A 27,796-nucleotide genomic window follows, 5' to 3' on the forward strand; every position below is an offset into this window, starting at 1 on the left:
AACGAAAGGAAAAAGGGGGAAAAAAAGTCATTGTAAGACCTGTTGTAATGCTTTCTAGCTCCCCCTCTCCTCCCTCCCCGATTTTTCTGATTAAAACCTGAGTACCACAAATGAATTTTTAAACACCCATGGTTAAGAAAAATAGCATAGATTTGCCCTTTTAAGTGTGATCCTTCCCCACACAAAAAGGGGAAAACACTAGAAGACCTCAGAACTCAGATCACTGCAACAACCACTTGTGACCCTCAGAGGCTGATGTGAAGAATGGCTCCCCACCTCTCAACAGAGGAGTGCTAAATGGACGTGTATTTTCAGAGATGGCCAATGTGTCAGTTTGTTCTGTTGATTACTTTATGTGTTACAAGGGAAGGTTAGTCATTAGGAAGTGGCCATGATGCTGAGAAAGAGAAGGAAGAGAAGTAATAATAATCAATTTCTGCCGTTCTTCCAACCCTTGAAACTGGAGTTGAAGTTCCTTCTCTGCCATTTCCTATTTCAGCAATGTCCGGCTCGCCATTTAATGTCTCTGAGTCCCAATTTTGTCATCCATAAGGTGAATATGATCTTATCTGACTACCTACCTCCATGAGGTTATTTTGAAGATGACATCATTTATGGGAAGCCAAGCTCACAGGCGGATGGATGGTGGTGAGAACTAGATAACATCTGCTTTCTCATCAAGCCAAAGAATGTGAGAGTTGGAAGGGACCTTAAAGATTTTCTAACCCCCTTATTTTACAGAGGAAGAAACTGAGGCCGAGAAAATTTAAATGACCTGCCCTAGGTCAAACAAATAGTTCACAGGACAGCTAGAACTGGAACCTGTATCTCTCATTTCCAAGCAACGAAGAGGGAACCCTGCCTATATCAGTGGCACCCAACTGGTGGCCATATTCTTCTGGATTACAACCTTGAAGCCTAGATCCAGAGGTCAGGAAGGACTATCTCCAGCTCCTTTGGAGTCCTGAAGAGTTCTTCATAGCTAGGATAAACTGTTGTATGCTGTAAGATGCCTATGAAATCACAATTTCCATTATGTTTTTCAGAATGCATATGTTTAGCCCAGTTGCATCAGAAATGTTTCCATGGAGGGTGTACTAGGTTGGAATTTATTCACTTTGAAACTATTTGTTATCTAAAAATAGCAGCACAGTGGTTTCCTGCCACAAAGAGCTGCTCTCCGATTTTTCAAATACTTGCATAATGATTCATTCTTGCATAAGCTTTTAGAATGATAAATAAAATTCCAGCTGGCTTTGAAACAGCAAGGTCAATGACAACTAGGACCCTTGGTCTACTTGCTCCATTGGTTTTCAGGGTTGGGCATGAGAGATTCATTTTACTGGCACTGTACCACACACAAACCATTTAAAGCAACACACACTTCTCCAGGGTAGGAGACTTCAGCTGGGATTTCACTGCTTTTCAAAGGCCTTCAACAATCAGGACCTGGCTAAACCTGAGGAGTCAGGAGGGAGTAGGTGGTCTTGAGCTGTCATGTGACTATAGCGTTTGACTCTTTAGGTGGTTTAAACTGAAATTACTCATAATGTAATAATTATACAGTAATAAATGTAATATTTTTCAGTGTATGATAGTGATCAGATTTTTAATACATTTTAATTAATGCCTTATTCATTGATAACCTTCCCCCGCCCCAGGACAATGAGGGTTAAGTGACTTGCCCAGGGTCACACAGTTAGTGTCAAGTGTCTGAGGTTAAATGTGAACTCAGGTCCTCCTGAATCGAGGGTCGGTGCTTTATCCACTGCGCCACCTAGCTGCCCCCCCCCTTTTTTTTTTTACATCATATGCATTTCTCAATATACCATCCATGGCTAACCCAAACAGGGAGCTTTCTTCTGTATTAAAGAAAAATACTCAAGCAAAACCAAACAGTACCAACAACAATGTCTAAAAGTCTGTGCAATGTTCTGCACTTGTAGTGCCCCCTCACTTATTAAAGGGAAGGAAGGGGGAGTACATTAATATCATCTTTGAGTAAACTTCAGAGATCTGGAAGTGGGAAAGGGAAATAACATGCTATTCAGAACTCCTAACTGGAATTCCTTTTCTATAAACTTCCTTTTTGGAAGTAGCACCATCAGTTTGTAGTGGTCTTACATAGAAAACCATGGAGTCATTTTTTGGTTCTTCCCACTCCACCCTCCATATTCAGCTCAACATAACATTTATGGAGCACCTGTTAAGTGTAGAGTATAAGCTCACTGTGAGAAGGCTGTTTCTTTTTGTCTCTGTATCCCCAGTACCTAACACAATGCCTTCTAGGCTTCATGAAGAAACTGGCATTTAAACTGCAGTAGGGACAATGAGTAGGCATTAGAAGGGCTAAAAAGAGAGGAAAACTCATTCTGGGCACAAAGATGTTCTAAGTCCAATTTGGCCCAAGTGTAGGATTCAGGTACAGAAATAATAGGGAATGATAAGTATGGGCCATATCATTTAGGATCTTGAGTTCTAGGCTGAGAAGTTTGAACTTAATTCCATAAGAAATGGGGGGGGTACTTTTTTAGGGGACATGAAGGATGAAGGAAGTTGTGCTTTAGGAATATTAACCTGGCATTTGTAGGATGAACTGGGCATGTCAAACTCAACACATCCAAAACAAAACTCATTGCCTTTTCCCAAAAGATCATCCCTCTTCCAAATTGCTTTCAAGAGTACCAGCATCCTTTCAGCCAATCCCTATCTTGGAGTAATCATTCTTACTTACCCCATAATAGTCAATCAGTGGGAGCAGCTAGGTGGCACAATGGATGAAGCACCAACCCTGGTTCAGGAGGACCTGATTTCAAATCCTGCCTCAGACACACTTACTAGCTATGTGACCCTGGGCAAGTCACTTAACCCTCATTGCCCCACAAAAACAAAAACAAAACACAGAACCATATAGTCAATCAGTTGCCAGATTTTGTTGAGGCTATCCCTACAACTTGGCTCACATTGGACCCCTTCTCTCTATTGGCAGCCACCACCACAGTTCAGCTCAGATCCTCACTGCTTATCTAGATTATTCAAATGGCTTCCTACTTGGTCTCCCCACCTCAGGTCTATCCTCTACATAACTATCCCCTAGAGCTTTATTTGCTTGTTGTCTCCCCCATCAGATTGTGAACTCTTTGAGGGCAAGGTCTATCTTGCCTCTTCTTGTATCTCCAGTATTAGCACAGTGACTAGCACATAGTATGCATTTAATAAATGCTTATTGGCCAACTAACTGTCCTAGAACTTATCTTCTCTCTGTACACTCTTTTAGTGACCACATTGGCTCTCGTGGTTTCTCTGATTTTCTCTAGACAAATGACTCTCAAATCTATATTATAGTTTTCACTTCTCTCCTGAGTTCCAAGCCCACAAATCACTTAATCCCTTAGTGCTCTGAACAGCTCTGAGACTTATAAATTGTAGAAAAGGTGCCAACCTGAACTAGTAGAGAGAACCTCTTCTAGGTAGTTCTCTATATCAATGAAATCATAAGTCTACTCCCTTTCCCTATGTACAAGGCACTTTACTAATAGCTAGGAATACACAGACAAAAATAAAATATTCATTGCCCTCCAGACCTTACTCTGTTTACTTAGGGGATACAACAAATACACAGATTAAATACATATAAGAGAGAGATAGTGCATTTAGTAAGCAGTAGGTATCAGGTGTCAGGCACTATGCTAAGCATTGGGGATACAAATAAAACAAATAAGACTGTTCATACTCTTAAGGAGCCTACATTCTAACTCTAAAGGGGTTCTGGAGGTGGAAGGAGGGGAAGAAGTGCTAATACCTGAGAGAATCATGAAAGGCCTTTGCACTGTGTAAGTGAGGGACCTTGAGCTATGTTTCGAAAGATGGTCTTCTAACAGGGAGAAGGGACCCTTCGTGAATATCAAACTTTTGATCTAACATGCTTCTCCTTCCCTAATATTTCTGTGTTTTGCCTCTTGCTGAGGGCACTGATACTCTCAACTTAGAATCATCAGAAGCAAGTGGGAAAAGGCAGAATGGGTTTCTGTTTTCTTCAGTCACAAGCTACCCTGTTGATCTATGTTCTTAGATGTTGCTGGAACGTGGTGAGCTGGATCCAGATTTATGACTATAGCAGCACCACACCCTAGTAAAGGGGAACTGTCCTGTTCTTTGGCACTGTGGTGTTTCTCTGGCAAGTAGAATATTCCAAGTTTGGAATATTATATGAGCTTATGGTAAGGACAACCAAGTCCATGAGGAAATCTCTTTGGTAAGAAGATCATTGCTGTTACTTGGTTTTTAACCACATCTTAAAGGAACTAGGAAGCTGAGAATGAGTTCAGTTGTAGCTTTCCCTTTCCACCAGTTGACAGATACTTTTAAAAAGAATGTCTCTTTGCAAACAATAAACTAGTTAAGACACCACTGATACAGAGGACTATGACTGAGCTGTAATTCTATTTTCCTTATGGCTATTTTTTTTTATTGCAGGAAAGTACCTAGCTCTTATTAATTGTATGTTTTAGATTCCCAGTGCTTTAACTTTAACTTTATTTCCTGAACTTAGAGATGTAATTATCAGGGAAGCAACCAGACTTCAGCATCCGTACAAACATGATTTTCCCCTTTGTTTTTGTGCTGTTGATGTACTCATTCCCTCTATCCCCCTTTGGGAGATTTCCCATGATCTCCTCTTTCCTTCTCATCTTTGGTTTCTTTTTATCTACTCTCTCCTTCCCTCCTGCTACCTAAAAACATATCTTCCACCCTTAAAAAAGTCTTCACTAAATCCTGTTATGTTTTCAAGCAATTATTATCCTATAATTTTCTTCTCTTTCATAGACAAACTCTTAGAAGAAGCCATCTACACTCAGCATCCCTCCTTTCTGACTTCCCCACCATTTCTCAGCCCCTTTCAGTCTGTCTTCTAACTTTACCACTCATAAGGCTAATACATGTTAAATCCAGTGACATTTTCTCTGTTGTCATCCCTCTTAGCCTCTCCTGATTTTTGCACTGTTGACAACCTCTCTCAAATTTTCCTGACATTGTTCTCTCCTAGTTCTTCTGCCTGTTTAGCCATTCCTTCTCAGCCCCACACTTTCTGCTTGGGTATATGAGGCCCTGTTCTAGACTGTTTTCTCCTTTCTCTGTATGCTATCTCTCGAGGAACATATCAGCTCTCCTGCTTTCTGTTACCATCTCTGTGCAGATGATATCATCTGTAGTCCTGCCGTGATCTCTTTTCTAATTTCCAGTACTACATTAGGACCTGCCAACTGGATAGTTCTACCTGGGTGTCTTATATATGTCTCAAACTCTACTTGTCTATTCCCCCCTGAAACTCACTCCTCTTCCTAGCCTCCCTGTTTCTGTTGTGGGCACCAGTATTCTTCCATTCACCTGAGGTCACAAATTTGGAATCATCTTCAACTCTTCCCTCTTTCCCCCAGTAGTCAGTAAGTTTAGAAAACTTGTTTCCACTTTCAAATTATTTCTCCTTTGTGTCACCTCTCAGCTGCCTTAGGTTAGGCATAGACTCTCACTGTTTCTTGCCTGAACTATTTCAATAGCTTTCTAATTAGTCTTCCTGCCTAAAGTCTCTCCCTGTTCTAATCAGTTCTCTTCACTGCCACTAGAGTGATTTTTCTAAAGAACAGGTCTGATCCCATAACCTTTGTTGTGTGAACTATTACTTTTAGAACCAAATACACACCTATCTGGCCCTCTCCTCCCTTCTCAGCCTTAACTTCCCTTTTTTGCTCAGCAACATGGTCAGTCTGCTCTTGGGGTTCTTTACACCTCATACACATCACCCTCCATCTCCCATCTATCTAGCTTTGTGGGCATAGTCCCATGCATGAAAAGCCTTCTCTCCTCATCCCACCTCTTAGACTCTCTAGTTCCTTCAAAATGCAACTCAAAAGCCACTTTCTCCATGTGGCCTATGTTCCCTTAACTGCTAGTACCTCTCCTTTCAAGGTTATCTCGTTTCTGTTATGCACAAACCTTTATATGTGCATCTTTTTCTCTTCCATTAGAATTTTGATTTGTCTTTGTAAGCCTGACACAGAGTAGGTGCTTAACATAAACGTTGATTGATGATTGATTGATTGATTGATTGAAGCAAAATTTGGCAAAACATAACAGGTATGGGTGAGTTTTCACTCACACATCATGGCAGCTCAGCCTCTAGGTAGAGTCCCAAAGTTGAATAGGGGAGGAATGATTTATGGAGGTTCTGGTCAGTCAAGAGGGCTGCTATTCATTTGGGGGGGGGCAGGGCAATGAGAGTTAAGTGACTTGCCCGGGGTCACACAGCTAGTAAGTGTCAAGTGTCTGAGGCTGGATTTGAACTCAGGTCCTCCTGAATCCAAGGCCGATGCTTTATCCACTGCGCCACCTAGCTGCCCAAGGGCTGCTATTCTTGATGTGGTATAGTGGACCTGCTGCAAGACAGATGGCAAAAAGTCCATACTGGCTAGACTCCACAGGCTTGATTCGTTCTCATTTCCTCTCCAGTCAGAACAACTTATTCCCCAGGGTGGCATCTTAAACTTTTCAGCATTTTTAAAGCTTTTCAGAATATGGCCCAAGCCTCTGCTGTCAGTCTTCATGTTGTCCCTTAGATGCGTGCGCACACGCGCGCGCGCGCGCGCACACACACACACACACGCCAAATTGCTCTCTCTGTTATTCACTCTACATACATCCCACATCTCTAGGTTGTCCTCCTTACCTGGAATACATTCCCTTCTCACCACTACTTCTTATAACGCCTATCTCCCTTAAAGGCTCAAGTCAGCAGCCACCTTCCCGATGAAACCTGTCCTGAGACCACTCAGTTGGTCATGCTTCTCCTCGTAGCCAAAATATTTTGTATTTTCTTTTTGTATCTTTTTGTATTGACTTGTTTCTATTCTGGTCCCTCTCTCTGCACAGCATACCTCTCCCCCATCAGCCTCCCCCCCCAAAAAGAGTATGTAAGATCCTTGGTCGAAAGAACAATTTCATTTTTATTTTTGTATCTTAGCCCCTAACACAGTGCCTTGCACATAGTAGGCCCTTTACAAATGGTTGTTGGATTGCATTGAATGGTTCTACAGAAGAGCACTGCTTCAGGTGCTCATGTGTATACTCTATTCCCAGTGTGTTAGAGGAGCTCTGATTTCCACCGGCCGGTTCTGTAAGTTGTTACATGGACAACTCACATGGTTTTCTTTGGCTCTCCTTGCAGCAAATGAAGTCAGTGTTTTCCCTGTCTTGGATCAAAACCAGAGTGAAATAGTTGACACCAATGGAGCTGGAGATGCCTTTGTTGGAGGTACAGAATCATTTATTTTATACTTATTTGGAATTTAAATGTTTTCTTTAACCCTCATCTCTATTGCACTCTAAGATTTATGAATTTAATGAATTTCAATTTCTTCTTTTAAGTAACTTTTAATGTTCTCACCATGCACTTGTGTCATTGTGGATTTTATGAGGTGCTTATTATTGCTGGGAAATGTGTGTGGTATGACTTTAAAGATAATTTGCTATTATGCTCTACCCAGGTCATTTTCACAAGATTAATTGTATCTGTCAGAATGTTGCATAAACAAGCTGCATCAAATACAGTATATCGTGTATTCCGATCCCTCCAGGCTTAAATGTTAACACATTGTTGTTCTTTAAAACAGGTTGTGGTGAATATTAAACAGTATGCTAATAAGTGAGGGTGATGTCTTTTGATTATGTCATTTGGGTAGAACATCTGTTTCTAGCACAATAGTTTGGTGCTTACTCTACCATGAAGGGTTAAATTTTAGACCGATTCAAGCTCTATAAGAATTGGCAATGCTTATGAGGACTTAATTGTTTTTGAAAGAGTGTTTAGGGGAAAAAAAGGAAAGACAGACTATTGGGAGATTTGGGTTTGATGAGTTAGATGAATCTAAAATCTGGTTCAAAGGTTCTTGTGATCATTCTAACTTCTTTGTAGTTGCATACAGTGATATCTGGGAAACTCCAGATTCCTAAGCAATAGCCCTGAGGGCTCCATCCTGACCTTTGTTTCTGTCTTGTAGCATCAAAGAGGGTCAGGTAAGCACAAAGCAAAAGAGATATTTGAGATACAACCTGCTGCTAGCCTATCATAGGGATAATAGTGTTCAGTCCTTGGCTAGTAACCCCAGCCCTGGGCAGGAGGGACCACCTGCAGGCAGAGCTTGTGGGGGCTTGAGGAGGATCGCTGTTGTATACCCCCCCCCTTCATCCGTTTGGACCACGTTTGGGATAATGGCCACAGGCTCTGCCTCCTCCTAGCAATGCTAAGGCCCTTCTCTTCTCACCCTCACTTGCTTAGCTTCTACCAGACACACCATTGAGTGGGAGGAGGGAGAGGAGTACCTCAGCCATTCACTGTAGTGATCTGCACCATTGAGGACTTTCACGTATCATTTAGAAGCAAATGTCCCAACAAACAGAAACTGAGTCTACCATTCCATTCCAGTAGCTAGGGACACAGACAGATCTCTCCTGCCTCTGTTGGTATCATTTGTGACACCCCCTTGGTTCCTTAGAGACATCCAGTGGCCAAGGAGTCAGGAAGATCTGGGTTCACATCCAGCTTCAGACACTTATTAACTGTGTCACCTTGGGCAAGTCACTTACCTGCTCTCTGCCTCAGTTCCCCTCAACAATAAAATGGGGACAACAGCACCTACTTCCCAAGATTGTGTGAGAATCAAATGAAGTAGTATTTGCAAAAGCACTTAGCATAGTGCCTAGCACAGAGTAGGCACCACATAATTAATAATTAAATGATTATTTCTTTGTTTTCCTTCGCTTCTTTTTGGAGAATCAGCTCAGTGCTGTGTAAGGCTTGTCCTCTCTCTCTGTCCCCAGACAACCCTAACAAGCCTGGGCCTTTCCAGCCATTCCCTCTTAGAAGCCCCAGGGCTAGGACTCTGCCCTGGGAAATGGAGACAATTCTATGATCTCCAACTAAACATGATTTCCTAATTTCCCAGGTCAGAAGAAAATTCCTTCCTGTTGTCCTGCTGTGCTCTGTCACAGCAGGTATGCCTTTTCATTTGGAGCCCTCTTTGTCACTGCCATAGTAACAAATGAAAACATTGAGAACATTTTGTGACAGGCACTGTCATTGTTCCCTGTGAAATCTCTTCCCCTGTGTCTGCCCAGTAAATGAAACTGAGAAGAAAAATCATAACAAATAACAAGAAAAGGGCCCCAATCAATATGTTCCCACTGGGCTGTCAATATCAGCCTGTGTTAATCTAACAAGATTTAGTTGTACATTGTATGGCAGCATTTGGAATGGGGACAAGAAGTGCAAACCATCTTTCAAAGGGGAGTGAAGACACCCTGGACAGACTGTGCCCACTCCCACACTTGGAGCCCGCAGATAAAGGCCAGGGGCCTTGGGGAAGAGGGGCATTCTTAAGATAAAGGCAGCTTGGGGGCAGCTAGGTGGCACAGTGGATAAAGCGCAAGCCCTGGATTCAGGAGGACCTGAGTTCAAATCTGGCCTTAGATACTTGACATCTACTAGCTATGTGACCCTGGGCAAGTCACTTAACCCTCGTTGCCCTGCCCCTCCCCCCCCAAAAAAAAGATAAAGGCAGCTTCAGTGCAAGCCTCAGCCCAACTCTCAGCATTTCCCTGGGGTTGATGGTAAAGCAGGAGTCACTGGCTCAAAATACTTGCACTTTCCCAAACCCTCCAGACCCCTCCACCATATAAAAATTACTCAAAAAGCACCTTAGCATATATAGCATAAATACTGTCCATTTCTTACCTAAGGAAAAACAGCATTCAGCTTACTCTTAGCTAAGTGGTCTAAACAAACTTTTGGAGCAAAGTCATCAATTTGGAGCATGAGGATGAGCCTGCCTTTTGATAGATGGGCCTCTGGGCATCATGGAAACATCTGCAGGCAGAGCGTGCTTATACAGGTCCTCACAGCTGGGCCTCATGCTTCCTAACTGTCATATTACCTTGGTGTGCAAAGTCTTAGAACCTAGCTGGGTCTTCCAAAAGCCAACCCCTTCACTGTGTTACCATGGAAAAAGCATTCATCCCAAAGTCAGAGGACACAAGTTGAAATCCCACCTCCGGTAGTTCTAGGTCCTTTAGCCAACAAGCTCGTATTCAGTGCCTGCCATGGGCCAGGCATTGGCCAAGTCACGGAACTTCTCTGGCCTTCATTTCATCTGGGTAAAGAAGAGGCTTGGACTTCTTGGCCTCTGAAGTTCTCTCAAAAAAAAATAATAAATTAAGTTTTTTAAATGATAATTTTTTAAAATTTAAAAACAAAATAAAGTCCCCTTTAGGTCTTTGGTCCTATGATATCTTAAGAGGGGACTTACTTAGCTAGTGACTAGCTGCCTTTCCCCAGACTTTGTTCCTGTTCAGTTGTTTTTTTATGTCCACTTCTTCATGACTCCATTTGGAGTTTTCTTAGCAAAGATATTTGAGTGGTTTTTCCATTTCTTTCTCCAGCTCATTTTATAGATGAGGAAACAAAGGCAAACAGGGTTAAGTGACTTGCCCAGGGTCACACAGCTATTAAGTCTCTGAAACCAGATTTGAACTCAGGAAGATGAGTCTTTCTGATGCTAGGCCCAGCACTCTGTCTCCTGGGCCACCTAGCTGCCCCACTCACTGCTCCTCACTAGGAGGAAACAAATGTGTATGACTTTATCCCGTTTCTTTCTCAAGAATTTTCTTCCAGAGTAATAAGGTAGACACCTGTTCTATATGAGCAGGGCTTTACAAAGAGTTGCAGGTTGTGAGAAATGTAAAGGCTGGGCTCTCTAGAGCGGCACCCCCAAATAGGCGTGGCAATGGGGGAGGAAGGACCCAGCTCCTTCACACCTGGAGAAGCCCCTCAGAACCTCTTTTTATGCTGCTGGGGGGATGCCAATAAACTGAAGCTAGAATGGGACCCAGCTGAGTAGGACTGACTTGATCCTGCTCTACTCTCCACAAGATTTTGTTGGCCATGGGAATTTAGAGAGTCACTGAGAAAAAGTTCACCTTGGTTTCTCTGAAGCCCAGGCTGGTTGGTGAGGAGACCTAGAGCTTCTTCTCACTGCACCTCAGTGGTCCGGCATCCTGGAAGGCTTCCATCATAAGCGGCTGCACAGAATGAAGCCAGGTGAGAGGACCTGCCTGATGTTCCAGGGGCCTGGGGATGTGGAAAGCACCAGGCCCAAGGCAGTGCCCAAATGTGAAGTCAAAGACTGACCCAAGTTTTCTGTGAAAAACATAACTGAAGAATATTCTAATTTTGTCACCAGATTGTGTGTACTTACATAACTAGATGAAGTGACATAAGTGCTATTCCTAAAGGTCACTGGCGTGGAGAGGATCATGACAAATTAAAATTCACATATTCTCATTTCCCTATTCAGATTATTTCTGAAGGTTACTTAGTGCTTAACTCTAGACCTCTAAGAGTCTGAGGAATAATAGCACATCTTAGTTTAGCTGCTCAGGACACTTTTGGATTAATTAAATGTATGTCTTACCCACTGTACCTCATTAGTAAATGAATGCACCCTGGGCCAGTCACTTGAGCTGTGTCTACTTCAGTTTCCTCATCTGTAAAATGAGGATAATAATCGTGTGTAACCTTCCAGGGTTGTGGTGAGGATCGAATCAGAAAGTATTTGTAAAGCACTTACCCTAAAGCGCTAATATTGTCAGAGATATGCTAGCGAGTTGTTATTATTACTGTCGTAGAATAAGCCAACCAGTATATTCTCCATTTGTAGGACGTGACTGGCCAGTAATTAGCACAACTAATGCTACTCTTTTCATTATATTTCTTGTTCCGAAACACATCCCAACTTTACCTTATTTACGTCATCCTCCACATATGGGGGACTCTTCTTAATCCACCTCTGATCCGCAGCCTCCTTTCCTTCAGGAGCCTGCTCAAAGGTGTCAGTGATTCTGAGGCTTACATGAAGCCAACTCTGAGAAGCACTTGGAGCATTATCTCTTCGTTAACTTGTAGTGGTATTATTAGCTCACATTCATATGGTTTTTCTTTCTTTTTTTTTTTTTCAGTGAGGCAATTGGGGTTAAGTGACTTGCCCAGGGTCACACAGCTAGTTAAGTGTTAAGTGTCTGAGGCCAGATTTGAACTCAGGTACTCCTGACTCCAGGGCCGGTGCTCTATCCACTGCGCCATCTAGCTGCCCCATTCATATGGTTTTTGAAGATTTGTGAGCTACTTGCCTCGCAGTCACCCTGGGAAGTAGGTTTTGCAACTTGTCTGTTCGCTCATATTAAAAATTTCTGACCAAAAATAGTACAAAAAGGTGGGAAACTGAGTCTGGCAGCAGCCTTAGCTCAGTAAGGCAAGGACTCACTCCAGAGCACGCCAGCTCACTATACCCTCATTCATTTCAGCTCCTGCCCTGGGACCCTTTATTTTCCTCACTGGTGAGAGTTCTCCACTAACCCACCTCCGAGCCACCCACTCCTGTGCAGGCCATCCCTCTGCCCCTCCCTCAGCTACTCTCCTCTCTGTATCTGGCAATAGTAGTGAAACAGCTTCTAGCACTGTCCCCGTGGACTTCCCAGACCAAAACACCCTCCTTGGCCACTACTCCCACGTGTGGGTTGTCTTCTCTTGTTAGAATATCAGCTCCTTGAGACCAGGGACTGCCTTGCTCTTTATTTGTATATTCCCAGGGCTTTACCAACACAGTGCCTAGCACACAGGAAAGGTTTAATGAATAAATGCCTTTTCATTCATGCATTTATTCACACACCACTATATCATTAGCATATATAAAAGGTATAAAATATTACCCCTGGGCCACACAACACCAGCAGAGAAATCTGCTTATCAGCTTTCAGAAGAACAAACAGAAATTAGCAACATGCTCACTAAATTAACACCAGTAAAGACCAACAATTATGAACACTTCTAGGATGTGGGCCGTACCTCTTTAAAGCCTAATAAAATAAGAAAGTCATCTCAATTTCTTCTTCTTAGGGTTATCCCGCGAATGTCGACATAGGCACAATTTGGATTAATACATTTTGTTTTCATCTCTAACATATAAATGGCAAGTGAACAATTGCTATATTAGCAACAGCCTGTTGGAAAGTAAGAGCAGTGTTCCATTCAACATTCTTTGGTGTCCTTTCCCAGCTGTCCCTAGAAATTCATCATTGCCTTAACACAATAAATTATGAGCTGCCACCATGCACTTTATAGTACTGGGTCAGGTACTATTATGTTGTGTTATCCTACTGGATGAACTTGTACATAAACCCAACCAGCTTACTTACCACCCCCTTGTTCCATCTGCTAACACTTTTTGTTAGTACTTATGTCCTTGCTTCAGCCACACATTGGGGCATTGAGGCAGCACTGTGGATGGAGCACCCAGCCTGCAATCAAGAAGTTCAGAATCTGGCCACAGACACTTACTAGCTGTGCCACCCTAGGAAAGTCACTGTTTGCCTCAGTTTCCTCATCTATAAAATGATCTGGAGAAGGAAATGGCAAAGCATGAGGGCACAGAGAATCCGGGTATAACTGAAACAACTGAACAAAGAAGTGAATTTAATGAGAAGTTGACTTTATACTAAGCAGTCTACCATATTGGTGGCTATAGTAACAACAACAAAAAAGGCCAAGCAACAGCACCCAGAGCTGTATATATTGTGCTTTGGCCATTGGGTTTTCCAAACTGCTTTGACTTGTTGACAATCCAGAGAACATGCCCTACCTTTGTGCTGAGAAATAATATTTCCTATCAAATCTATAACAAAGGTAGGTTTAAGAGACTAGAAAACAACCTGTCTTGTACAGCTTTCTTTTCCTGAATAAGAACAGGGTGTGCGTGTGCGTGTGTGTGTGTGTGTGTGTGTGTGTGTGTATGTGTGTAGCATTTTCCTATAAAGGATCAGAAGTTATCCCCATAAGTGAATGCCCTTTCCATATAACTTTGCAGTAAAAGTCCAGTATGAGATAGTTTTTTTTAAGGTTCCACTAACAGATACATCTTGAGCTATCTTTGTGTCACATGTTGGCTTTCAGTTCTTAACCATAAAGGACAGGAAACTCTAAGTCACTGTTCTCACAGCCATAGCCCAGACAACTTGCCCATTGCTGCTTATTTTGCGCCAGAATGATCGCCGATTTGCGGCCAAGGTGTGGTTTCTGAGGGAACCTTTGCTCTAAATTGACTTCCTGCTCTTGTACAGTCTCAGCCACTGTACCAACCAATCTGAGACCATTTGGGGTTTGGAGCTTTCTGAGCATAAACTTGGAGAGATATGCATTCCCTACCATGGCAGGCATTATCTTTTAAGCTATTAAATTTAAAGTTAATGCTTATTGATTTCTTTTTCACTGAAAAAATGTTTTCCCACATATCTAAGTCACTAGCCCATATTAATGATTGGCCCACAGCTAAACTAAATAATCTCAAGTGAAAATAAAGTTGTAAAAGATCTTATTAGGATAATAGTGAAAAGAGGGGAAAAACAGGATTGAGGGGAACAGATATCCAAACTTTTTTCAGGGAACCAGCCCAGCCCTTCTCTATAGCCAAATAATCTAACCCAGGGGTTCTTAACGTTTTGTGTGCTGTGGACTCCTTGGGCAGTGTCTGGTGAAGTCTAGGGATCCCTTCTTAATCGTGTTTTTAAATGCATAAAATAAAATACATTGTATTACAAAGGAAAACAAGCAGTGAGGGTTAAGTGACTTGCCCAGGGTCACACAGCTAGCAAGTGTCAAGTGTCTGAGGCTGGATTTGAACTCAGGTCCTCCTGAATCCAGGGCTGGTGCTTTATCCACTCTGCCACCTAGCTACCCCCAAAACAAGTATTTTTTAAATTAACTCATAGGTCCCAGTCTAAGAACCCCTGGTCCAATCAATAAACCAATCCATAAGCATTCATTATGTGCCAACTTTGTACCACCTGTGCTGTGTGCTGCAGACCCAGCAACAAAAGTAAAGCAATCCCTGCTCTCCAAGGCCTTAGGCCTCTTCAGGGAGACAACATGTGCATGTGCACACACCCAGCATAAACACAAGTACTTAGGGAATGAGGAAATGAGCAATTGCAGGGACAAGAAAGGCTTCACATAGGGAGGTTATACTTGAACTAGGAATTGATTCTAAAGTAACCAGGAAGATTTTCTTCCTCACTTCAGTCCTCCCTCAAAAGGCGACATCTGGGACTGTTTGAGGGTGGGAATTGTAATCCCTTTGTGAACCACTGACATAAATGTTGCTTACAAACACTTGGCACACATTGGAGTTTGTTCAACCTCGGGTCTTGTGGGGCTATTTGCTTTTAAAAGAAGTTAAAAACCCTAACTTGGGGGAGAAAATATCAGATTCTCATTTTTGGAAGATGGGATTGATGCTCTGAAATGTCAAGATCCTCCTTAAGTATCCAGTGACATCCTCAGGTTTGATTATGGGAATAAGGAGGCTTCAAAAGTTGGGTATGCGCAAATCAAATGGCAAAAAAAAATTAATTCATTTATTAAAAAAAACACAGATGTGACATAATTACCATTTACTGAATCCAAACAACTTGAACCGTGATCTATATGAGAATGATCCCAGACTCTGAGATGCTCGGCTTGCAGAAGCCTTAGTGAGGACTTGATCACTGACTCCAGTTATCAGAGGGGCTGTTATGCAGAAGAGGGAGCCCAATGACTGTACTGGCCCCAGATGGAAGATCTAGGACTAATGAGGACAACTGATGACAAGGCAGACTTTGGCCCTGCTGGCTGTACCATCTACCTCTTAGCTTCCCCTGCTTTCTTCTAGACTCAGCTCTTATATTGTCTTCTGCAAGAGGTTTTTCCTGGCTCTCCCCTCCCCCCAGCTGCTGATGCCTCCCCTTTTCACATTACCTTCCATCTAGCCTACCTACACCCTGTATGGACCTAGTTACATGTTTTCTCCACCATTAGAATGTATTCTCCTTAAAGGCAGAGACTAGGGGTTTTTTGGTCTTTCTTTGTGTCTCCCGTGATTAATGCCAGGGCTGGCATATAGGAAGGACCTAATAGTGTAATGATTGGAATGATGCCACCTGCTGGAGACTTACTGTAGGAGAGCTCCGCCATGAGGAGAAGGCCTCTGAGGGCAAGGCCATGCGGCTTTTCTTTGGCCTCAAGAAGTGACGTTTGCTTGTGGGAGGAAGAGGGGGTGAGGCTGTAGCTCCCTGAGATAGATAGATGAATCTAGGCCTTTCTCTCTCTCTTCACCAAATTCTTATTCTCCTTAATAAATGCTTAAAAGTCTAAACTTTTGCTAAAGCTAATAATTTATTGGCGACCACTCATTAGATATTTTAGACAGACTAGCTAGACTTTTAGCCCTTTACAATAGGTACATGTTGACTGACCTTCTAGAAGAGCTGCTCAATAGGACTCCATCCAGAAGTGGTGAGTTCTCCATGTCCATTTCTGGAGGAGTTTGGTCAGGGGCACCGTGCCCATTGGTTGGGGATATTGCCTTAGGAATCCATTCTTCAGGTGGGGGGGGGGTGAATTAGATGGACTTTGGAGGTCTTTTCCACCTCTAAGTCACTAAACTCCAAAGAAGTCCATAATATTAAGGAAAATGGAGACTCAGAAATGGCAGTGAGAAATCCAAGTGATTGGCATTAAGTGTCTGCTTTGTGAGAGTCATTTACATGGGTGATAAGAAGAAAAGTCTCTTTCTTAACGGCTTATGCACCCATTTGAAACAAGAAACATTTTTCAATCGAGTAAAACAATAGGCTCTCCAGAGCTCTCATTCATGATCTCACTGTTTTGTCATTCCTTGGAAGGAAAAATATTGACATTTACCCGGCTGCTTGCTCCAGCTTTCTGATCTCCTGCAGTTTATTTTTATAACAACCTTATCGATGGGCCTCTTACCCAGCTCTCTAGGTTTAACTGAGTTGAGTCGATTTGTTACCACAGCTTCAAGTAGCTGTTACAGAACAAGCAAGACATCCTAATAAAGCTGTAAACGTGTTTACTCAAACACAGTATTGATTTTACTTGGAGAGGGAGAAGCGGGCGCTTAGCTCGGTGTCAGGGTGGATGAATTTAACTGCAGTTTTTCATTGTCATCTGTCATGGTTGTGAAACACTAAGTAAAGCCACCAGAGGATAATTAGAAGTGCCAGAAATTTAGCCCCTAAAATCAGTTAACCACTTGAGACTTTTGTAGCTTAATTAGTTTTTATTAAAACTTTCCTCTAGTAATATAGTCAGGCACTTTTAACTGTGCTTTCAACTAGAGCCAGATTTCAAGGTTGTAACTTGGTAGGTATATGAATTTTAGGACTGTGGGTTTTTTCAGACTCTTTTTCCTTTCTCTGGTATTTAGGCTAGCACTATAGCATCATTAGAATGAAGGCTGATTTAAAGAGACAGCTATCAATGCATGTTCCCATTGTAGAAATGTGATTTTTCTGAAAGGCATCTCTTAAGGAGCTGCTGAAAAGATCCAGAGATTTGTAGTCCCAGGGCCTGAATTTGAATCCTAACCAGGCCACTTAATCCCCAGGTGACCTTGGACACATCCCCACCACCACTGTCCAAGATGACCTCCGACATCCTTTCCAGTTCCAGTTAGATAATCCTGTAATTCTCTTTATTGTTCAGGGTTTGTGTGTGCTTCTTGGAAAGCAAGAAAATGTGTTAGGATTTTTGTAGTACAAACTTAGCCAGTCGTATGAAACTTAAATCCTTTTGAACATTGTCCTTTGAAAAGGGCTAAAAGTTACCAAGCTAGTTCCTGTTTAGCCACCTGACTCCCTGAGGCCTGGGGTACTCATTTCCACTTGATCAGTTGCCTATATTGGTCCACAGATCTGTAGAGAGGGCCTGAGTTAAGGTCCTAGTCTTTAAGGAGTAGGGGTGATGAGGAACAACTTCAGACTCTTTTTTCTTCTCTGGAAATTCATTCAAGCATTGTATCTCATGAGGTAAGTACTCTGTACTTTACTGTGAAAACTGTTGGAAAAGAACAACACTATTTTAGGTGACAACCCCCAACTCCAGCACAATGAGCACAAAAATGTGAATCTCTTTACCAAAAGAAGGTTTGTGAGTGTGAGATTTAAAATGGGATATAAGAGCATTAAACTCCCCTTTAACCTTTCCCTTATATATCTCCCAGACCAGTAAGAGAAAGAAACCTCTGAGCTTTGATTAGAGAGAGATTAATTAGCTTTTATTGTTTGGGAATTAATTAGCCAACAAACAGGTGATACTGATTAGGGAAATAGGAAAGTAGAAAATACAAATGAATAAGCTTAGTCTATATTCTTTTATAAAACTCACCGAATCCCAAAGCTACCTCTCAGGCTGAGAACCAGCGTCAAGCGCGTGCTGCCACCGAGGACCAGAGCCGATCACCTGAACATGCCGTCAAACCTGAGCCAGTGTGTGTGTGCCGAGAGCCCACTTCCATTCTCTCCTCATTTTTAAGCTGGCTCCCCAGAAGTGGCGTGCTTGGCCACGCTCTCCTGAGCAGCAGCAGGCGCACGGCTGTTCGTCACGGTCTCCTCCCTGAAAGGGCGGTCCTTCAAAAACTGGTGGTTACATTTTAGTTAAAAACTTTCATTTTTCTACCACATTCCCCCACTTTGCTTTCATTTGAAAAACGAATAAATTTGCTCAGTGAAACAGCCAAAAATAATATCCTATGCTATCTAATAATATGATAATATCAATATAGAAAAGGAGAGAGAAAAGTTTTGTCCAGAGGGGCAGTCCCTCATGAACACGACACTTTAACATTAGTCTTGCACTCCTGGTCTTGCCCTCAAAGACCTTCACTTCATCGCGGAGCTTTTCTACAATAAGTCTCCAGCAGGTGGCGTCATTCCAATCATTACAGTCCCCCCCTTTGTTTCCTCAATAAACGGGACGTTTCCTTGATGAAACAGTCAAAAATAACAGAATATAATAACCTATGCTAACTAACAATATGTTAATAACAATATAGAAAAGGGAGAGAGGAAAGTTTTGTCCAGAGGGGTGATTTTTTTATCCTCATGAACCAGCGCTTTGATGTTAGTCTTGCAAAGGGAGGGCCTCTGCAGAGAGTACATGTTACAGATGGCATATATTATAACAGAAAGAGAAAAAGAAAAAACAACAACAAAACAAAACTGTTCATTTAAAGTCTCTGAAAGTCTTTTCTCAGATGTCCTCTAGGTGTAGTTGTGGAATGGAAGTCTTCAGGGGTTGATGTGTGGATGCTGGTAATAAGCCAGGAAAATTTCCTACAAAATTGAGCTTAACACAACTTTAAAATAGCTTTGTCAATAATCAAATCAAATGATGAAAGTTCTCAAAAACATGTCTAAATGAATTCATGTTACACATGAAACATGTAATAAAACAAAAATTGAAAAATTCTTTAAAATTAATATTACTATATGAGATTCCTTGTCTCATTTCCAAAATCAGTCAGCAAATGCCTTAAAAATGTCTCCCAGACCCTCTCTAACTCCAGCCCCCATTGACCTTTGTGTAATGGGAAGACAGGAGGCTTAGCAGGATAATTATAGTTTCTAACCACTTGGGATGACAGACCCTGGCTGTAAAGAAAGTCCATAGCCTTTTAAACTCCACATCAAGCTTTTGGTTTGCCTTTTTGTCATTCGGCTTGGTGTTTGGGCTTTTTTTTTTAAGCCACTACAAATTCTAGCAAGTTCAGTCTTTAAGTCATGAATCTTTGAATTACTCAGCTAGTTGCAGGTTTAAGAGTGTGGGTTGCCAGGGAGGGCCCCACGAGCAATTTCCTCTCATTTTTCTGAAGGTGGAGGAGGAAATCGGCATGATGCAGTCGATGATGGCTCCTTCTACTCCAAGTCAAGTGCACAGAAGAAGTCAGGTTCCACACAGTGGAAAAAGTGACATAAATGGGGAGTTTTTTATGACAAGACAACATTTTATTGGAAAAGGATATCATACAAGTCAGAAGCCTCATAATGCATTATTTAAATGACTTGGTTCCATTCAGTATCACTGAAAGTAACAGCTACTTGAATGAGGAGTGCTGAGGTAGAGGAAAAAGAGGCAGTAGGAGGGCAAATCCATACATACTTTAATTCCAAGATAACTTGACCTGAGTTTGATATAAACTTAAATGTTTACGTGGCTAAGCCAACAACCAGGCAAACTGGTTCACAGCCACCATTCATTCACAGTACAAATCTGTATGACCCAGAGACAGATCAAGAGAGGACCAGTTGGGGGAAGTAATCAGTCAGCTAGGGAGTAGGCATATCTGTGTTGAGGGACAGCAAGGAAGCCGGTGTCACTGGATTGTAGAATACTTGGAGGGAATGACCAGAGAGCCAGGAAAGGGCCAGATTATGAAGGACTTTTAAGAGAGGATTTTTCTGTTTGATCCTAGAGATAACAGGGACTATAAGAAGTAATGTGGTCAGACCTGTTCTTTAGGAAGCTGAATTGAGTGGAGAGACACTTGAGGCAGGGAGACCCCTCCGAAGGCTAGGGCACTAGTCCAAGAGTGAGGTGATGAGGACCAAGGTGGCTTCAGTGTCAGAGGAGAAAAGGGACCATATACAAGAAATGTTATGAAGGTAGAAACAACAGTTTGATAGCTGATTGGCTGGGGGGGAATGAGGCATGGAGAGCAAAAACAAACAAAACCCTGAAGGACACCTTTCCTATTTGGTCTTGTTGGAAATTTAAAGTGTATTAGTCCACTGTACCTCCTTCGTCAGAATAACAGAGTAAGGATGGTTGAATTTTTATAGCTAAGACTCTTGTAGCGCCTCCTTCTCCCCGTTCTAAAGATCAGCCCTTCTTGGGTCTGTGTGGAGGGCCTAAGTAGGGACTCCACTAAGCACATCGGCATCCGGTGGCTGTCCAACTTAGCACTGACTCCCGTCACCCCCACCATTTCTAGTGGGGAAGGGAATCCAGCCAAAAAGAGCACTTCTCCCCTCACTGGAGTGAGTCATTGACTCTAGTCAAATGACTGGAGTCATTTTGTCTCCTCTGTTTTCCCCAGTCATTTCAAGGCTTTTAGGAAAATGAAAAGTAGCTCTTCTCATCCACCTTCCTCAAGAAGTCTCCCAGTCTTCAGTCCCTTCCTTCCATCCATTCTGTATCTCTCATGTTCATAGTTATTGGATTGATGTCTCCTTCACTGGAATGTGAATGCCTGGAAGGGAGGGACCTGGGTTTTCTTCCAGGCTGGGCATCCAGCCTGGGATTCAAAAAGAGCCTGGCACATAATAATGTCTTAATAAATTGTTAACTGACTGATTCAGAAAAAAGGTTGGGAACTCCTGGTATAGAAAACTTGAAGTGAGTGTAGATTGACCTCAGGACATAACCTAGGAATAAGTTGGGTTGTTTTTTGTTTTTAACTAAATTCCTTTCATTATCCTGCGTTCTAATCAGCTATCTCTATATGATAAAGGAAAATTATATGAAGAATTCCAACGAGTTGAAGATTTTGATTAGTAAGAGTTTTGTTGTACTTTTTTTCTTTTCTTTTTTTTTTTTTTGGTGGGCAATGAGGGTTAAGTGACTTGCCCAGGGTCACACAGCTAGTAAGTGTCAAAGTGTTTTGAGGCCAGATTTGAACTCAGGGCCTCCTGAATCCAGGGCCAGTGCTTTATCCACTGCGCCACCTAGCTGCCCCCTGTTGTTGTTCAGCCCCCATCTACAGAAGTTAATGAAATTGTAGCCAACAAAAGGAGTAGCTTACTCAGGCTATATGTGAACCTGGTAGAAGTCAGCACAGATGGTTTAGAGCAGAAGGGTCAAACTCACCAGCCTGCACTACTGCCTTACCCAAAACCAGATTTTAAAAATTATTGGGAAATGTTTAACAAGATCAAATTATGATATCATATAGATAATGTTAATTCATGGTTTTCTAAGTCAAATGTGAAGCCAGAAAGGATCAGGATTTCTTAAGTTTGACAGTATGGGTTTAGAGGGCATAGTGAAGGTGGCTAATTTAAAAAAAGAAATCATCCATCCCATAAAAATTAATAAATCTAGAAATGATTAAAATTCAACAAAGAATTGAGACATTAAGTGCTGACCTGAAAATGGACAAGAGCAACCCAAAGGCTGCCCTCAGGATTTTATTTTCTTTAATTGAAAAATAGCTAATATGGTTATTGTTAAGTAGGACATGCATTTTGTTTTAATTAACATCATAATTCCTCTGAGGACAATTATAATCACATGATACCTTATATTCTTGTTCTCTTACTGTAGTGACAATTTAATTGCACGTCTTATTGGGAGATAAAGTTTTATATTACCAGTGCATAATGAATTCCATTTCCAATACCTCATCTCAAAGTGGAGGTGACCCAGGGTGCTAGGAAGCGGTACCAGCAGAGCACAAGGGGTGGGGGGGAGAGCCTTGGCCAAGGAGCCCCAACGCCAGCTCTGTTACTACCTAGGAGGCCAGAGATAGGCAAGCCCCTTAGTCTCTCTAGAAACTAACTTCCTTCTTCTCTGAGAAATGACTAGATGACCTTTGAGGTTCCTTTCAGCTCTAAAGATATGATTCAGCAATCCTTCTAGTGATAAATCCTGTGCTTCTGAGCTTACCAAATGCAACCACACTTTAAAACAGGCCCAGGCAGGGTTAGGCTGTGTGTCAGACCCCTGAGGACTAGCTTGGGAAAGTTATTCATTAGAAATGTGGCCATCATGGGATCATTCACTCAATAAGCATTTATGAAGCACCTATTGTTTGCCCAGCACTGTGCTAAAAACTGAGGATGCAGAGAGGCAAGAGGTAATCTCTGCTCTCAAGGAGAATTGGCCCCAACAGCGCATTGAGTGCCTCACCTTGAGATATGGAGCAGTAGTTGTCTTGTCATAGTCATACCCAGCCTAGTACAATCAAGGCTCTTTTGTGGTATTAAAAAATAGGCAAATTTTAGAGATAAAAAGAAAGAACCGTATATGGTTCTGAGAATTAGCAGTAAAAAAAAGATTACATTCAGCCCTCAGAATCTGAATTAGAAAAACTGTTAATAAAAGCAGAAAGGCATAAAGTAAATCACTTACTGTTTTCAAGAGAATAAATATAAGGCATAAAATCAAAGACAGAAAGTCCAGGGCACCCCAGCACTTCTATGGCAGCAATGTAGTAAAACAAATGGTGGCCCATGAATGAGATGGAATGTTAGCATGATGTAAGAAACCAGGAATACGAAAACTGCAGGGGGGTGGGGAGACCCAGATGAACTGATGCAAAGTGAAGTAAGCAGAGCCAGCAAAACAATATACACAACAACCACAACAGCGGAAGAGTAAATTAAGAGCAACAAAACCCCAAACCTGCCTGGACCCAGAGAACTACTACAGGACGCATCTCCCTCCTCTCTTTGCAAAGTTGGGAGACTGTGCAGGTAGAAAACAGCCTATAGTGTGAAACTTGATCCTTGGGCTAGTTAGTGTTTCTGGGATGCTTTTTTCTCTTTCTTTTTAATTCTTTGTTATAAGAGATGCCAGGGGGCAGGAGGGGGGCAGGATATATTGGTGAATGAAAATAATAGAAAAGCCAAGAAGAGGAAAGATAACATCTCATTTCTCAATCTCATCTCTTATTGTGTTATCATCTGCCTATGATTCCATTCCATATATACTTCCACGGCCAGTTAATTCACCTCTTATTGGAAAGAATTCACATCATCATCAGAAGTAGCCCCTCTATGTAGTCATGGTTCATATATAGATATACTTTTTGCCAAATTCTAACACCCGAGATTGCTTATGTTCTTCCCAGTGATGCTGAGCAAAGTATTTGGATTTGTGGATCTTGGCTTCTAAGACAGAATACTTAGCTAGCATCTGAGAATTTCATTTGGAGCTACTCTCTGACATGGGCACAACATGGAAAAGAGGTAAAAACTCAGAATTATCACGGCTGATTTTTCTTCCCTAATCCAGCCCTTTAGAATTCTTTGTGCCCGAGACCTCAAGCAGCTCACAGCCCAGCCCAGCAAACAATACAGGAGACTTCACCAAACCATTCAGCCAAGAGCCAAAAGTTATGTATGGCTTGTTCTGTTTTTATCTACTGCCTTTATTTATTTTTTTTTTTAAGGGGCAATGAGGGTTAAGTGACTCGCCCGGGGTCACACAGCTAGTCAGTGTAAAGTGTCTGAGGCTGGATTTGAACTCAGGTCCTCCTGATTCCAGGGCCAGTGCTTTATCTACTGCACCACCAGCTGCCCTACTGCCTTTATTTTTAGTTCAGTTTCTTGGATTACAAGATGAGCACCCCTTATACTTTCCTGTCCCGCTGCCTCTCCCTACACTCTGAACACCTTTCTGCCATCTCTACCTGTTGCAATCCCATGCCCCGCCCCCCGCCATTTTTAAAACATAATTCAGTTCAACAAATATTTATTACCGAGCTCAAATGCCAGACCCACCAAGTCAGAAACCATCTTATCTTCACATCTCACAGAGCACTCTGGCCCTCCCCTGTTATTCTGTAGTGCTGTTGTTTGTCTGTCTTTTCTTACTTGGTTAAAGATTCCTTAAGGACTTGGTAATGTCCTTAGGGGCATACACCTGGCAGCGTTATTCTACACACAGCAACAATGTCCATGCTACCTTACCAAGCACACCTTGCTTTTCCTTTTAACATGAGGAAACCTAATCTGTATTTACCTGGTCACAGGTGCTCTCGGCAGCTCTGTTACACTGTGTTACTGCTTTCAGGAATTGTACCCTGTGTGGGAAAGAGTGCCCTGGGGTCTTGTGAGCTTTATCCTTCATGACGGTAGCTCTGCCATCCAGCTCTCATGTGAGCTGCTACCCCACTCCTGGGTCACCTTTCCTGTTTGCTAGTTCTTGGTTGAGGCTGTATAGATTTATGTGGATCCTTTGCATTTTCTCTTGACATGATTGAGCTGATTTGCCTTTCATTAGCAGTTACCAACTTCCTGCCATGGCCCAGCTGCCTACAGGAGGAGCCTACCTGGTCGACCCTCTTTTCCCCTCCTCTTTGTCCCCAGTACCCAGATTTTGGGAGGCTCCACCCATCTCATAGCTCTGCTGCTGTTTCTGTTTGCATTGGCCCTCTAGCAAGGCATTATAAAAAACAGACTTCCAGAATGAACAAACCTAAGCCAGAAGAACAATGTACACCATTATCATTGTTATACCAGTGACAGGCAGCATGGCATTGTGACCTGCCACCCAGTCTCAGAGTCCCAAAGACCTGTATTCTAGTCTTGCTTCTTACTCATATTGGCTGTATGACTGTGGGGTGAGTCACATGACTTCTCCATGCCCCCAGAAAACTCCCAAAGAGAATAAGTTACAAAACGTTGACGGGTGTTACGTGGTGAAGTTTTCTTCTGTGATGTGTCCATCACAGCCAAAGTTGGCATCCAAGGGCCCTGACTCGTAGAAAGCAGGCAAACGCACAGAGCACGTCACCTCCCACACCAGCTCTTCCCTTGGAGCGTGGCGAGGTGATGTTGCTCTTTACTCCTCACAAAGGCCATGTCCAGGGGAAGGAACAAAAAAAAGATATAAAAATACCTGTTAATATCCTTGTTCCCATTTCAGGCGGAACAGAACAGAATAGGCAGGTACAGAGACAGCATAGTTTAACTCCTCCAGTTTGTAGAAGCCTTTGGGATTTCACCTAGATACTCCGTGGCAAGCTCCTGTTATTATTCCTTTTGAGGGAGTGATTGCAAAGTCTTAGGAAAGTTTCCACAAAATAAATGTCAGTATAGAGAACCACTTAGTGTTATTCTTCAGTTGGGAACTATGATTAATTTTGCGTGATCCAGATGCTCCCCAAGTCTGGCAGGGCCAAGCCTGGGTGGTCGGGGTGGTAGGAAATGAAAGGCTGTAAATCTCCCAGGGAGCTCTCCACAGGTCACTAGACTACTGCTTTTCCATTAACCTTTACCTCCTGGGCAGTACAGGGCCCAGGAAGAGGCAAAGAGTCACACTCCAAAACAGTTTCTCATTTGTCATCTGTTCTTGGCCAATCTCCCTATCTCACATGATAGCAGCAGCCCACATTCCCCTTAGGGAATGGACCCCAGATTCCTCAGTTCTTGACCCCCATCGTTCATGACAGCAGTGCTTCTCTCCACCTTTTCACAATCTCTCTTGAGTGCCAGGTCAGCCTGGAGTTCCTACTTTAGAACCCCAGCATCACAATCCTGCCGATACCAGCAGCAGGAAGGTTGAATGAAGGCCTGCTCTCCCTCCCTCCCTCTCTCTCTCTCTCTCTCTCTCTCTCTATTAATTTAGCCTGCAGGAATGACGAGAAGTAGTCCATCTTAAAAAGACTTAATGAAACAACATGGAAGGATAGATTGGCATTTTTTTTCTCCTACTTCTAATCCCCCATAATTGCTTTTGGGGGCTTTCATGGGCTTGATGACAGTCTGTCATATTCCAGACTATAAGCAACACATAATTCAGCATAAATCAGTTCATTAGATGAGTATTTAAAGGAAAGCATAGAATCCATAGACAACCTTTAAGGACATCATCCTGGGAGGGCACATCCTTTTGTCTAAAGCAGGAAGTAAGAGTCTTATGGAACCCTGGTCTGACCCAGTGTCACAGTGTTTCGGATGATCTTATATAACACTTAACTCATTCCATTTGATTTGTGCTCTAGGTTTTCTGTCCCAGCTGGTTGCTGACCGGCCCTTGACCGAATGCATCCGCGCGGGCCACTACGCCGCCAGCATCATCATTAAGCGCTCTGGCTGTACCTTTCCAGAGAAGCCAGACTTCCATTGACGAGCAAAAGGAAGCGCCCAGGTGGAAAGACAGTGCCCAGATCGATTCCCGCTCATCTCCTACATCATGGCTTCCATACTCATATTACTAGAGAAGAACCTTTTCCTACTACAATGATACATACTCTTAATTTAGGGGTACGATGCTTAAGTAGAAGCTTTATTCTCTCATCAACTTGAAAAAGTACTATTATTTACATAATTTGGTAGTCTTATTCAAATGTCAGTTACTTAAACAGTGTTATAACATTTCATCTTATTCATTTTCAATTACTTTGTCAATTCATGTGTCTAGGAAACTGGCTAATTTTTTTAAATTTCTGCTTTGAACACAGACATTTTCATAATTTCATAGATATAAAATGTATCAATCCTAACATCAATTTAAGCTTTTTTATGGGTATATTTAATTTAGGAGCATATATATATATATACACATATATATATGCAAAGCATATATATATTTAAAATTAAGGTACAGAAATATTTATGCAAAGCATCTTACCAAGATATGCCAAATAGTCTCTTCAACGCACACTTCAAATATATAATGGACTTTGGGTAATTTAACAATTTGCCAAATTTTAGATTATATTAAAATACTCAAATCATAACCTGACACTTCCTGATGGTACTATGTCATTTGATACTTATAAAATAAACCTTGTCAAATATGAATTATGTCTTTCTTTCCTTGCCTTGCTGTCAACAATTAAGAGGGTCACTTCACTCTGGGGACGGCATTTGGGCCCTGGAGAAAGGGGAAAGGATGGGTCCACTGAGAAAGATCTGCTTTTGGCTCCTGAGCTTTTTATGCCCAATGAGGCATCATCACATCTTTAGGAATATGGTTTAAGGATCAGAGTTTCTAAAACGGCCATTCTCGAACCACAAAAGAAAGTTACTAAGATGAGACACAGTTAGAAAGAAATCCAGATATGTCCATATCACATTTGGATTCACATTGAATAAAATATCCACTGAAACCCACAGATCTTTT

General features: G+C 42.2%; 1 protein-coding gene across 2 annotated transcripts in view; it reads left to right on the plus strand.

Moving 5' to 3' along the window:
* ADK (adenosine kinase) overlaps positions 1 to 27,474 on the plus strand; it is a 608,024-nt gene extending 580,550 nt beyond the window's left edge. For both annotated transcript variants that reach the window (XM_043984755.1, XM_043984756.1), the window contains exons 10-11: positions 7,223 to 7,309; positions 26,673 to 27,474. In XM_043984755.1, coding sequence (XP_043840690.1) covers positions 7,223 to 7,309; positions 26,673 to 26,797 — 212 coding nt within the window. In that variant the 3' untranslated portion in view covers positions 26,798 to 27,474. The remainder of the gene's footprint in view (positions 1 to 7,222; positions 7,310 to 26,672) is intronic.
* Positions 27,475 to 27,796: the final 322 nt, after the last annotated feature.

The sequence above is a fragment of the Dromiciops gliroides genome, chromosome 2 (assembly GCF_019393635.1).
Source record: "Dromiciops gliroides isolate mDroGli1 chromosome 2, mDroGli1.pri, whole genome shotgun sequence".
Classification (NCBI taxonomy): Eukaryota; Metazoa; Chordata; class Mammalia; order Microbiotheria; family Microbiotheriidae; genus Dromiciops; species Dromiciops gliroides.